The sequence below is a fragment of the Lipophrys pholis genome, assembly GCF_963383615.2.
Source record: "Lipophrys pholis genome assembly, chromosome: 11".
NCBI classification, from domain to species: domain Eukaryota; kingdom Metazoa; phylum Chordata; class Actinopteri; order Blenniiformes; family Blenniidae; genus Lipophrys; species Lipophrys pholis.
The window spans coordinates 10,849,446-10,863,105 of NC_137631.1; the positions used below are offsets into that span (position 1 = coordinate 10,849,446).

The 13,660-nt window shown below is 43.5% G+C and overlaps 1 protein-coding gene across 2 annotated transcripts in view; it reads right to left on the reverse strand.

Annotated features, from left to right (window-relative positions):
• Positions 1–372: 372 nt before the first annotated feature.
• The window catches only part of tubgcp6 (tubulin gamma complex component 6), a 29,403-nt gene continuing 16,115 nt past the window's right edge, over positions 373–13,660 (reverse strand). For both annotated transcript variants that reach the window (XM_080474741.1, XM_080474740.1), the window contains exons 17-25: positions 11,816–13,574; positions 10,898–11,059; positions 9,503–9,671; positions 8,569–8,710; positions 5,581–5,775; positions 4,841–4,973; positions 4,160–4,373; positions 1,442–1,635; positions 373–1,065 (exon numbers count right to left, since the gene is read on the reverse strand). In XM_080474741.1, the coding sequence (XP_080330867.1) occupies positions 974–1,065; positions 1,442–1,635; positions 4,160–4,373; positions 4,841–4,973; positions 5,581–5,775; positions 8,569–8,710; positions 9,503–9,671; positions 10,898–11,059; positions 11,816–13,574 (3,060 nt within the window). In that variant the 3' untranslated portion in view covers positions 373–973. The remainder of the gene's footprint in view (positions 1,066–1,441; positions 1,636–4,159; positions 4,374–4,840; positions 4,974–5,580; positions 5,776–8,568; positions 8,711–9,502; positions 9,672–10,897; positions 11,060–11,815; positions 13,575–13,660) is intronic.

A 13,660-nucleotide genomic window follows, 5' to 3' on the forward strand; every position in this document is an offset into this window, starting at 1 on the left:
GTCGTAAGTTTTGTCCACCTTGATGATTTCACACTCCTGTCGGTGCCAGTGTCTCTTTCTCTGACCGATGGCTGCACTTAACAGTGAAGAAAGTAAATCTTCTCTCTGCGTGTGGCCAGCTGCAGCCCATCACACTCACCAACGCTGCTCGGTCTTGATATATTCCTGCTCTGTACGCTGTGCTCCGTCAGGAGAAACCCAGCTCCTCGTGGTGGAGAAACATATATTTCCATAATACAGCAAGAACTGCATTTTCTCTTTCACCCTTCAGTTTTTTTTCCCTCAGTAAACGGCTGAAGTTGCCAAAATTCACGACCCATAAAGCTTTTACATTTCATTTGTCCAAGTTTGCTAAAAAAAACAACAAAAAAACATGGTAAATCGCCTTCTATAATAACTCCAAGTCATTTTTCTTACTCCAGCATGTTTTTTCTTTACATGATAAAGGAGCTTTGGAAGATAGGATTTTTTTTTCTTTTTAAAATACATTTTATTAAACAAAGCTTTCGTTTTTACATTTCATTTCTGTTCCCGCGCCTGTACAGTTGTAGGAACACCTGAGCACAGGCTGCAACACAAAACGCATTACAGTCATCCGTATCACACACAGGCAGCATACAAATGTACATTAGAAGCGGAGCGCAATTACTAAAGCAAACAGATAAGGAATTGAAAGGCTGCGGAGTGAGCGCTGGAGTTTTCGGTCTAACCTCTATGTAGTATTATGCAGATGAATTTAAAGGTATTCTAAGCTCCGGAAATAAGGCCTTAATATCTTTTACACATCTGAAGATCCGTTTTAAATCCTTTTCACATCAGGATAGTCTTTTTTTTTTTTGCTCTGTTTTGGGAGTTTTGTGCTGTTTATGCATCAGCGCTCCTGATGTGCAAAGGCCAGCAAGAGAAAGTGGGTTGTATGTTGCGCACAGTAGCATGTTGGGACACTTTGGCTCATGCACAAGTCACATGCAGCTCAGGAGTCTTTGTAGTAGTTGTTGAAGTTGATGCGAAGCAGGAAATCCTCTAAATGAGGCTGATAGCCTCTATTCACCAGCTTGGTCACCACTGAGAGGAGAAGAAACAGGCATGTGTAAGAGCAAAATAAACTTTTATTAGAAAAATCAGCGGGGGCAGAAAGCCTTATTGGCCCGCTTAAGAAAATTTGTTTGCTGCATTTAACCCATCCCATTCATAGTCAAGTGTTCTGCCGCTGCCTCCAAACACAGGCTCGCTTCTCTGGATCAGCGTCAAAGTGACTGGGTCGAACCCGTAAGTTTGAGTTATTGGAGTTAAAGTAAGCTACAAATGAATCATCAAACTCGTCAGTACAACCAAAGATGAGAGCGACTAAAATTACCTTCTTCCTGAATAATAAATGAAAACAAATAAGCAAGCAAATTCCTACTCGGGGGAAATGCCAGCTGATGTTCTCCATTCTTACCTTTGAAAAGAAAGTGGGAGTAATACTTGAAGGTGTTGTACGACTGCTGCATGGCAATGAAGCTGGGGTGCACTGCCTCCCCCTGCTGGCTGTCCCAGGGCTGCGCAATCAGCTGCGCCCGGAACTTGAGAATGAGGCTGAAGATGCTGTGGATGATGTTCATGACGGGAGCCGCCTTCTCCATCAGCAAACCCCTGAGGGAGGCCAGATCAAGGGGAGGGAGCAAAGTTTAAGGAACATGACAAGAAAGCTCTCAGACAGGACTGAAATCGTACACGCCGAAGTGTGATACTGTCGAAACCTCCGCTAATGAGTTTAAATCATTCATCGGGTTCAGAAGTTAGCCCCACGTTCAGCTGGAATTTTAATTAACTTGTTACGAGGAGGGAAAATGAATTCTATATGAAATTATGAGAGCAAAGAGTGCCACTTCAACATGCTGCGCCAGAAAAGTTATTACTCTGCAGAATTTTTTTTTTTTTTCTCACCATTCGGTGCTGCTGCAGACTGAAATCATGGCGGTGGAAATGAGATTTGTTGCTTTACATATAAAAGGCACTTCTGACATTACAAGGACTTTGATTTCTCTGTGATGAGGTTGAGAGAAGTTGTCTCCAGCAGTGCTGCAATTAAATGCTATTACAATGACGTACTGAGTGGTCTACTCTCTCAAGCCGGAGCCATTAGTCGATTCAACTATTAGTCAGTCACAGGACAACATTTCACGCAATTTGACGTTAAAGTGAAAAACATTTCCAGGATGTGACGATTAAACTTCAGAAACAGCCCAAAATCTTGATGATACTTCAATTACTATCAGAGCGGATGAAGTGGGGTGAAAAAAACCTAATATTCACAGCTGACAAGCTGGAACAAGAGAATTTGCAGTGTTTTGGCTTCGAAAATGAGCTGAACAAAAGCTTGAAGCTCAATTCAACCAACTTATACTTTTCAGCCCAATTACCCAGCCAGCAACAGACCCCTGAGGATATTATCTGAACCAGAGCAGCGAAACACAACACAGAGCAACCGGGCTGGAGGCTGAATGAGGCCAAAGAGAACAAGAGCCCGATTTCAGGTCGGTGTGCAACATGTGGGTCTTTATAGCCTTCATTCTGCAGAGCTAATATGTGATGACATACATCAGTCACTTGAATGTCACGTCTTCACAAGTCCAACATTGAAACCGAATGAGAATATACGAGGTGTGAGATTTCAGAGAAGCCGTTCTCAAATACTTCCCGTCGATCAGTGTCCTGACGGGAGATGTGAGAAATAACATTTTAATCGGTTGAGTTCACTCAATGATTCTCAGTCAGCAGCTGTGCAACATATGAGCCAATAATGTTACACATGAGCGAGGATGAAAACGGCAATGGAGGTATAAGTGCATTCTGAAAATATTCACAATTAAAGCATTTTTGAATTCCTCTGAAAGCAGGATTATAGCAGTGTTGGGTTTTTTTTTCAATGGTCGCTGAAAGACGATATTAATTCAACATAAACAGCTAAATGAATGGTTGTAAATGAAGCATATCGAATCCTATATCAACACTGAACCTAAAGCAGACTGGAGCCAAACGCGGCCTGCGGGCTGTCAGGTGCTCCATGTTTACTCCATGATTGTGATTAATGCATGTTCATGACTGTCAAAGTGAACCAGCAAGCAAAGTTGGGAACAATCATGTGGTTTGTGAAACAACACGTGGCTCTACAGTTCAGGATGCAGCTGACTTGTTCCCCAATCGGGTTTACAAGCTGTCGGCACTTGACGAATAGAGGTAGAGGGCAGAGGGACGTCTACACCTCCTGGATGTTTCTGAGGTTGAATGATGGGACAGATGATCTTTGGCGCAGGGCCACATCTTTACTTGTCACTCTTCTAACGACGACACCGGGGATGGACCACTTGGATCAATGTGAAGGCCAGAAATGTTTCAGGAGGGCCATATTAGAACGGGCTATTTGAAACACTGGATGAGAACTGGACTGACTAATTTGAGCAAATTGAAATGCTGTAAATTAACCTTGCTGAGTCAAGATACATGAATATGATCACTTCCATCTTAAAATGTATTTAGTTTTATAACATTTAAGGAATAATTGGGTTCAAATGAAGTTAATTGACCTTCTTACTGGCATGACTACTTTTGGAAATGATCTGTCAGTTTGTAAAAAAAAAAGAAAAAAGAAAATGCAAATGCAGAACCACCAGTTGCCATAGTCTGCCCTACGAAATGCTAAATTTCAGCTAAGAAAAATTGGATTCCTCAACTGGACTATTTTTTGGGGTGGGATTTTAATCAAAAGATTTCTGGTGATCATTCTCAAATTGTGATGTCCCATCTGTCTCTTGTCCTTTTTTTCTATATTTGGAATAATTGTCTGTTGTCACATTAGTGCAGTATTCTTTAATGTTATGTGCGAATCGTCTTTTCACACTGTTGCAATAAAGAAGTACACTAATCTTATTGAAATAAGACGCAACTTGAGATGTGAGCCTGAGGATTCTTTTAAAAAACCCACAATGCACAAGCCGACTTTAAGCTGTCGCTTTGAGGAGTTTGGCTTCGATTTGTTTAATATTAAAGTTGTAATGACTGAGAAACAATTTGTGATCGCAGCCTGTATCAGAGTTGAAACTGAAAAAAAATTGCATTACAAGTATTACAAAGCCACTGTCTCTCAGACTGGCGCCGTTGCAGTCCCAGCATTCACCTGAAGATGGCTCTGTTGAGGTAGTCTGCGTGCGTGCGGTGGATGGCGTCCAAGTCGCTGGCAGTGGCCAGTTTGGCTGTGAACTCGCTCCAGGACACTTGCAGGATCTGGTTAGCGATGTATCCCTGGATCACCTTGACAAAATGCTGCATCTCGTGCCGGTAAAGCTGCAGCTGGCGGAACTGCACGGAGCAGCCCGCACCTTTGACCAGCGCTGAGGGGCACAGAGAGGGAGAACCCGTCAGGGATTGAGGAATCAAGCTTCAAATAATAGATCTCAGCCCTCAGCTGATTGTATACTCAGAATGATTCATCGAATCATTAAATCAGTGTCTACGTTTTCACATCTCACCTTGTAATTATCGAAGTTTACCACCCTCTAAGATAATACTGAGATTTTCCCTCCCATCTAGATTTCCATGTCTGTGCTGTGTACACAAGCTGTTTCTGATCAATACTCTTTAATCGGCCGAGGCGCACTGTTTTTACAACAATCCCACTGGCTTGAGCTTTGCTTTGTGTCAAAAAAAGATAAAAGATTTACAACATTATTCACAATGAATTTTTTATTGTTGAAGCACAACATGAGGAATTTTAACTCTGCCTGCAAAGACGTGACATAGTGTAGGAGCAATACGCGGAGATACGGGGAGTGCTCCTCCTCCTCCATCATCTTCTCACCTGTCCTCTTGAGGTGAAACCAGACATCGCAGAGGCTCCACACCATGTGTTTGAGCTGCAGCAGGAAGGAAAACAGACGGTTGTACTTGTTCATGCAGCTGTCTGTGATGATGATGTTCAACGGCCAGTCCACCTGGGAGAAGTCAGGAAACGACAAAATTACACAGACGAAAGAAAGAACAGTGCGCAAAGGTGCGAGAACGAGTGAGTGTGAAAGAAAACAAGAAAGTGGGGGGAGAGGGTGTGGGGAGGGGGGAGGGGGGCAGGTAAAAGGGAGAGTGACGGATGATGTGAGGAGAGAGGAGAAAGGTGTGAACACAGACGTTGATGAAGGAGGTGAGAGGATTGTGAAGGGAAGACAGAGTGGTGTGTGTGATGGGGTAGAAGCAGGAGAAGAATGAAGGTGTGTGTGGGGGGGGGGGGGACAGAATATGTGATGCAAGAGAAAAAAGTCAAGAAGAGGTAGTGGATGGAGAACCAGCAGAAGCAGTCATGAGACAGAGAACAGCAGCCGAGGACAATGAGTGTGGCATTAGTCACTCTGCATGTCACGCAAAAGACACAACTCCAATCAATCTACGCGGGGCGAAGCGTTTAAGTGCGTGATAAGCTCATTCTCCACACCCACTGCAGTTTGTCAAAACATGACAGGTTGTCACATCCAAGCTGCCACTCATGGCGCGGCGGGCGCAGCACCGCTCGTGCTCGCCGCGGAGAAAATGGCGCACGGCCGGTCTCACCTTGTAGCGCAGCTCCAGACAGTTGAGGGAGTCCGGGGCGTGCGGGTGGAAAGTGTCGGGGAGGAAGCGCAGGGCGAACGTGAAGTTCCCCGCCAACGGGGTGTCCCCGTGCAGGCTGTACTGCAGCGCCTTGCTGAGGATTGAGTTTAGGACGAGCGGGGTCAGCAGCTCACCGGGCGTCTGGCCGCTGCCCAGCTGGGTGGAGGAAACATCCCGGGGATAAACACACAGAAAGGACAAGCGCTCGTTTATCACAAGAAGTTGCGGTTGAAAAGTTGTGTGTTTTGACAGGTTTTTCACAGCAGGGTGGAAAAACACTACAGGTGGCTCATTGCAGGAGAAGCATCCTCCGCTGTACAAGGTGTGCCAATTAGTGAGTAAAACCTCCCATCTCACGGGCCTCATGAACTGGAAGTATAAAGACGCTTCCACAGAATCAAGGTGTTAGTAGCGGCTGTGCTTGTTAATTCTAAGTAGGAAGTTTTGTCTTCAGTGTAGCCAGGTGGGAAATGCAGAATTATCGAACAAGGGGCTCAAGATCATCGTATTTCTGGGGATGTTACCAGACGAGCCTCAAAACCAAAATAACAAGGCTGCTGTTGGGTGGTAGTCCAACATCACAGGCTCACTCAGCTTTGTGGCATCAGTTCGGAAAGAATAATCAGCAGTCCCAACTCACTGGTGGGTGACTCCTTCAGAGGCTGTTTTTGTCATTTTGATATGAATGTCAACCACAGATCACACAGTTATATGGTAAATATGATTTGGCTATACATACAACAATTTTCACAACTATAACATTTCATATCCAGTATTAGCACTTTCAACTTAAGTGAATTTGCCGGTTTCAGTCATTTCAACTTGAGGTCTTGTTTCATTTGAGCAACTTTAGCATTTTTGTCAAACTTTGCTGTTTCGTCATTTTAGTTTTGAGTTCATTTTCTGATATTCTACAATTTTAATTTATTTCAAAAATGTTTTCGCTGTAGTTTCCCATTCCAGCCCCTTTTAGAGTCCTTCCCAAGAAAAATATTTATTTACATATAATTTTCTGAAACCTTCCTGGAGCCAGTATAAACGACCTGTGGCTCCAGAGCCGTGGGTTACAGGCCCCTGCATCAGTGCGTCAGCACCGTCCGGTCTGACTGGGTGCAGCCCACCACTTGGCCAATCGTGCTTGTTGCTCAAAACTCTGATCATGTTTGTGGAGTGTGAGACGTGAGTAATTTAAAGCGATCACATGGAAGCAGATATCTTCAGGGCTCCAAAACAAACGGTTCATTACAATAATTCCAACCACACGTCGACAAAATGGAGGAATTGCTGCTCATCAGAGCCTTTTTTGCGGATTATTGATCATACGTTGAAACAAAGGGCAAACAAATTATTTGACCATTACAAGAATTATTGTAAACAACCAATGCACCAAATGCTAAACAACAAGCAAGCAAGAAAATAATATTAAAAATATCAAGTTCTTAGAAGGAAAAGCATTAGTGCCTTTTAATCCTGCAATGCAGTTTTATTTATTTATTTATTTATTTGTACAGCCAACAAGTCTAAGCGCTACCTTTACTCTCCACTGACTCCTGGAGCCAAGTATCTGGCTTTTAAACTCTTAAATGCTCCATTAGGTTCACTAGCTTTGCGGCTGAATGCATCTCAATGACATCTGGTGCTGTGTAGCTAACGTACAACGCCGTTTCACGGCTTTTATGTGGAAAAATGACTGAAAATAGAGAAAAAGTTGCAGGCCACACAGCTAAACAAGTTAGGCGTTAGAATTGTGTTCTTAGAGTCGAGGAAAAAGTGCCGAGTCAGGCGATAATCCGCTGTGGGGTTGACACAAAAAGCAGCCCCCGTTTTTTACACTACACATTAATCCATTACTAATATAAAAATATTGATTGCAGCAGCTCTCCGAATGCTCCGTTTAGCTTGCACATTTCACAAGAGCAATCTCTCCTGAGAGGCCATGTGTGATGGAACAGCAACACTCACAGGATCTGAGGGGCTGAATTACATTTTGCAAGAGGAAAATGAGAACCATCACAAACTGTATACACAAGTTTTCAGGGAATTACCAATCCTTGAATTTACGAGTCAACCTGCACCCGCTCTCAGAGCAGCTTCGCAGGCTGAAGCAGACCAAATTAAACACTGTAGGGATGTAACGTTATGACGGTTTCACTTGATGAGAAAATTAACAGCGATGAGAATGACTTTCACAAGAGTTAGATGTGCTGTGAAAACTGAAACACACTTTATTCGATGTCATTTAATTCCTTTCACACTTTATCCACCAACTAAAATTATTCAAACCGAATAGTCTAATTTAATAACTGAAACGATTCATAAAAATTACTGTATTTTGGTGCTAGAATAGTTAACTTTATAAAAGTAAAAAATAAAAAATTGAAAAAGAATAAAATGCCCAATGAAACTACATCAACAACAGGGCTGCAGGATGCAGAGATTAGTGGCATTGAGCTGTCAAATGTTGTTACTTTGACCAATGGGAGCGTTTTATTTAGACAAACTTCACTTTGCAGACAGGTAACAATTTTCAAACGAGCATCTGCCAGTGAAAATATGAACACAAATAATCCTGAAATATGCCAGAAACGTTGCTCTCCACCCTGCAGTCCCCGACTAAAAGCAAGACTTGGATCGACAGCTGTGAGTCAGGAGGCATGCATGCAAGTATTTATGCGAGCGGTTTGAGTCCAGGCTCTTTATGAAGAGTCCTTGGGCCAAACACTGAATCCAAACTTGCTCCTGATGGAGGGAGGACATGCGGCATGGCAGCTCTGTGTGAAAGTGCCTGACAGGACAAAGCACTGAGTCTGCTAAAGCATTGAAAGCATGCGACATAACTGAAGTTATGAAGAACGCAAAAATACTGAAGCCAAACCCTAAAACCTTGCATCCTGTGGATGTGTAGGAAAAAAAACAGGCACTTAATAAAATAAATGACCGGAGCGTCACCTTTTCAAAGAGCAGATCACTGAGTGACTGTGCAAACTCTCCGTCCTCCATCAGCAGGAAGTGCCGCAGCGCCTCGAAGTGTCGCTCCACCCCCAGCTCCACAAAGAAGTAGTCCACAATGGCCTTGTTCACCAGAGACACACTGGAGATGGAGGGGGGAGGGGGGTGGGGGGAGGATGACGGAGATGAGTACAGAAAAGTTTTGACACAATGATCAGTGGTGAAAATGTTGCTGACTTGCAAAATTCCCCCTACAGGCTGTAGAGATGACAGACATCAGCTCGGGGAATATGCCGATGTGCTTCTCTGACTTTAGGGACAACTTTCTTTCTCCCATTACTTTAAATGATCCCCGAGCAATTCACATTTATGCAACAGTGTGATTTGAGGAAAGTTCTCTTTACTGGGAAACTGGCAGCAAAAAAAAAAAAAAAAAAAAAAAAAAAGAGAGATGAAAATAGGTTCTATCATTTTCTGTCAAGATCCTGTCTGAGAGCGAGGGAAAAAATGTTTTTATAAAAATAATGATCTATGAATTTTAACACCAAATATTACTGCACCCCCTCCGTAAGTATGTGGGGATGTGAAAGCCATTTTCTTTACACACAAAGGCTAAACTGCTTTCTGTGCAGAAATGTTGTAAGTGACAGGTTTTGGAGTTCTGATGGGATTTTAACAGAAAAAAAAAAGGGTTTCTCGAAAGATGTAAAGTAATAGGAATTTAAATTATTCCTGCAGTGCACAACATGCACTCAACTGCAGTGGCCTGATAGAGTAGGAAAATGTCAAAGAGGAGAAAAAACCCAAACCAGCTTCATGTTGAAGACAGTGTATGGTTCTACAACTTATTAAAAAAAAAGGTAAACATCTATACAGAAAGCAGTAATGTGTTTACCATCATGTATCCATTTACAAAACAAAACCAGACACTCACTGTGTGATGAGCGGAGCGGTGACGGAGTGTTTGATCAAAACCGGTAGAGAAACCATCTCGCTGAGCTGAATGGCCGTGGTGTCCGTGGCCCGGCGGAGCGTGGGGTCCATCGGGAGGCCCCAGGGGCCCCGAGTTACCTGCTTCAGCAGCTGACACTCCGGGGAGGCGGCTGTGTGAGACGGAGACAGAAGCTGCAGCGTTTCTGAGGAAATGTCCCTCAAATGAAGTGAGACGAAAAGAGAAAACCAAACACCTCAGAACTGTGGGACAATTCAACCTTTTTAACCCTTTCATGACGAGGAAGACGCGATTTCATTACAATTCATGTCAGTAGAATTGTTCAAACTTGTGCTCTTTCCTCTTTTCACTAAATAACATCAACCTTTATTATCTGACATGAATTCAGTATCACTATGTTTGTGGTTCTGCATGTTCCAAATGAGTGACACTTCCTCCAGCAGGCCACCATTATGAGTTTTATATGGACAAAGATGAAAGTTATCTTTAGGAGAAATTTAAAAAACAATATTTTTTTTTTTTTCACCCCCAGTGGTGACAGTTCACACGATTTAACTCTAATATTCAAATCCAATTTATTTTGTCCTCCTCTGTATTTATAGTTGCGCTCCCGCCAAAATTACGACTCCTGACTTTGATCAGCGGTGTGGAAGATGCATTTGGCTGCGTAGATTGTGATTGATTTCATGGAGACCTTGAAAACAGGCATGAATAATAGCAGAGTGACTGAATTACGAATGCAGGGTGAAATAGACAGGATATCATTCAGATGAGCTGCATTTGTATCCTTCTGGAAAATAAACAACCACTTTTTTGAAGGATGACAAGTCTTTATGCAAACCATTTTCAGACAGACTGAATTTTAGCATCAACTGGAAACACAACAAACACAATTGTTCAATTTACAGGATCCTTTTAAATGAGGTTTTAACATTTGACTTCTCTGTGACTGAAAATCCTGACATTCTTCTTCTTTAACCTGATCAACAATCTTTTATTCTTCTCATCTTTTCTCACCAAACTGAAAATCTCGCATTCTTCAAGGTTCTGTTTCGGAGCCACATCTGTTTTGTTCTAACTCAATAGTTTATTTATTGTTTTGAGCTTTGGCTTTCCCTCTTTTGGTTACAGTTTTACAAATAACAGTGAAAAAGTCGAATCAGATTGAAGTAGGTTTTTTTTTTTTTTTTTTTGCTGTTTTAACGTCAATGTCTCTACACCTCTGTGAGTCACCTCTGCCTCTAAAGTCTTGGCCTTTCTGCCTAGACTCCCCCCAGCATGTACAAGAAAGCTGCAGACTCAAACATCACCTTTCCCACAGTAACAACATCCCAAAGGAGCCATTCATTTCGAACCAGTCATATATTTCCCACTGACCCATTAGGTTGGAGCAGTCGTCATAGTGTTCCACCTGGTACTGCGCAGACAAGGCCAAGAGGTATTCCTGTTCAGACTTTTCTCCAGGCGACAGCGCGATGCCGGCTCCCCAGGACCCCATGCCCTCCAACAGCTGCTCGCTGGGGCTCCCTGACTTCGACCCTGAGGAGAGAAGTACAGCAATTACTCCTTACACAGGGAGAACAGTTTACAGTTAACAACTCAATGTGGGCTCAATGAGGGGAAAGAACACTGGATGGTTATCTTTACAATTCAAAAGTAGTAGACCTTTTTAATTAGAAATATCCGAATTGCATAATTTAAATCCAAGAGTAAGGTCCCAGAGCGCGACGTCTCCAAAAACAGTCTAGATAATAAAAAATGGGAGGTGTAGCTGCAATCAGTTGAGTGGTGTTTAAAAGGGTATTTTTATTTGATCTTTGTCCTAAGTATATTGATTTTTTGGGGCTTTATAACTGACTAAATAAAGTAGCGACTTGTGTGCCCGTCCCGATACTTTACAACCTACAAACCATTTTCCAAAATTCTATGAAAACATTGGCCTCTCAAGTGACGACGGGAGCAACGTTATTCAATGTGATTGAACCAGATATTGATTGCAATAAATCTGTATTAAGCTGCAATGATAAATTAAGGCAAGGATGCATGTTCATTTAATAAACCTAAATTAGAGAAGTAGAGTTTGTCATTTTAGTGAATAAGTCATAAGTCATCTTTGTACCAAGTACCAAGTCCTCGCATGATAATTGACTCTGTGGTAGTGCAGATGAAACCAACCGAAGTTGCTTATCCCTGCTTTAAAGTGTAGCTAACCCTTCATGTGGATCTCTTTAAAATAAATATTTGTATTACACGTATACAAAGTATGTTTGCATTGAGCCATATCTGATTTACTACCTTGGTTATCACCATCGTCCTTTTTATTCTGCTGGTTTCCGCTGTCTTTGCTCTTCACCACACATCCAACGCCAAGTGAGGTATCAGACGAGTGGCCGTAGTTGCTGCCTGGCAGCGCAGAGAACTGTGGCTCCGCCCCCAACACCACACAGCCCACTCCTAGTGTCGAATCGGACGAGTGGCCGTAGATGCTGCCTGGTATTGGTGATGGAAGTGGTTCCGGTTTGGAGACGACACACCCAACACCTAAATTTGAGTCTGAGGAATGGCCGTGGGCACTACCTGGCAGAGGAGAACGTTTGGGCTCCTCTCCAGAAACTACACAACCAATGGCTAATGCCGAGTCTGAGGAGTGTCCATAGGAGCTTCCAGGCAAAGGAGACGGGTGTTGTTCTGGGCCGGATACCACACAGCCGGGCTGAAGAGCGCAGTCCGAGGCGTGGCCGTGCTTATTCGAACGTGGCCTCACTTCAGGAATGTTAGACACAAATTCACCCAATTTTATATTAGCATTTGAGGCGTGACCGTGAATGTTTGGGACAGAAAGTGGCGCAACAAAGTCTGAAACATTTTCCCCAACTTTAATGTGAGAATCTGAACTGTGGCCATGCACACTGGGGGAGGGAAAAGGTGCGTCTATGTCTGAAACCAGCTCCCCTACTCTAATGTGGGATTCAGAGACGTGACCGTGGACATTCGGAGTGGGGAGAGGAGCGACAAACTCATACACATTCGTCCCAATCTTAATGTGAGAGTCAGAAGAGTGACCGTGGACACTGGAGGAAGGTAAAGGTACGGTGACATTTGAAACATGCCCTCCGATCTTGATGTGTGAATCTGATGCATGGCCATGAATGTTAGGAGACACAACTGGGGCTGCTACCTCGAATGCATATTCTCCAACTTTTATGTGAGCATCAGAGGGATGACCATGGAGCGCCCTGGTACATGAAACCAGCTCTCCAGCCTTCAAATGAGCCAGTTTCCCAGGCAAAGGAATGTTCTCACGAGCTTGGTCATGCCTGCCTGAGCTGTGTTCTTGAGTGTTTGCTTCCGGTGACTGCTTTCCTCCTTGGTTTCCACTATCTGCTGTGGTGGAAGGGGAATCATCAACCACAATGACTTTTGTAGCTTCAACAGATTGGCTCTTTTCTTCATCTGTCTCAATTTTCGCATCTGGTTCTAATCCAGACTTCTGCATGATGTCTGCTGCTGGTACACTCCCATCTTGTTGCTTCACTGAGTCCTGTACATTACCGCTGGTATTTTGGAACCCATGTGAAATGCATTGTCCTGAAGATAAGCTTGACTTTGGTGTTTGATCAAAAGAAATGGCTCGTGAGCTACTGTCTTTGACTTGAGACGTGCCATCCTCTACCAGGATCGGCGTCACAGACGGTGGTTGGAGAATGTTAGGCTGGACCACAGGTCCCCAGCGAGGCCTTGGCTGGGCAGAGGCTTGGCCAGCAATACCTTCAAGCGGACTAAAGGGGGCACTGAAGTCATAATCTATTAGCTGAGCTCTAGGACCGGTATCTGGTAGGTCAGAGCCAATAACTTGTAGGGCTGCATCCACCTGCTGGCTGTCGGGGTTCGGTAACTTTGGTGGAAAGTCGATATCAACGTTGTCGGAGATAAGAGCAGGCCCTGTTGTGAGTGGGGAGAAACTTGGCGAGGATTGATCCTGTGAAGGTGATACAGCTTCAGATGCTTGAGTCTCTGCTGTCTGTGGCTCAGGCAGCTCCTGAGTGGGATTTTCCTGTCAAGAAGTTAATAATTTGAGGATATATTTTACTCTACAGCAGCATAGGGTGGAAAAAAAAATGAAACAATGTTCAAGAATGA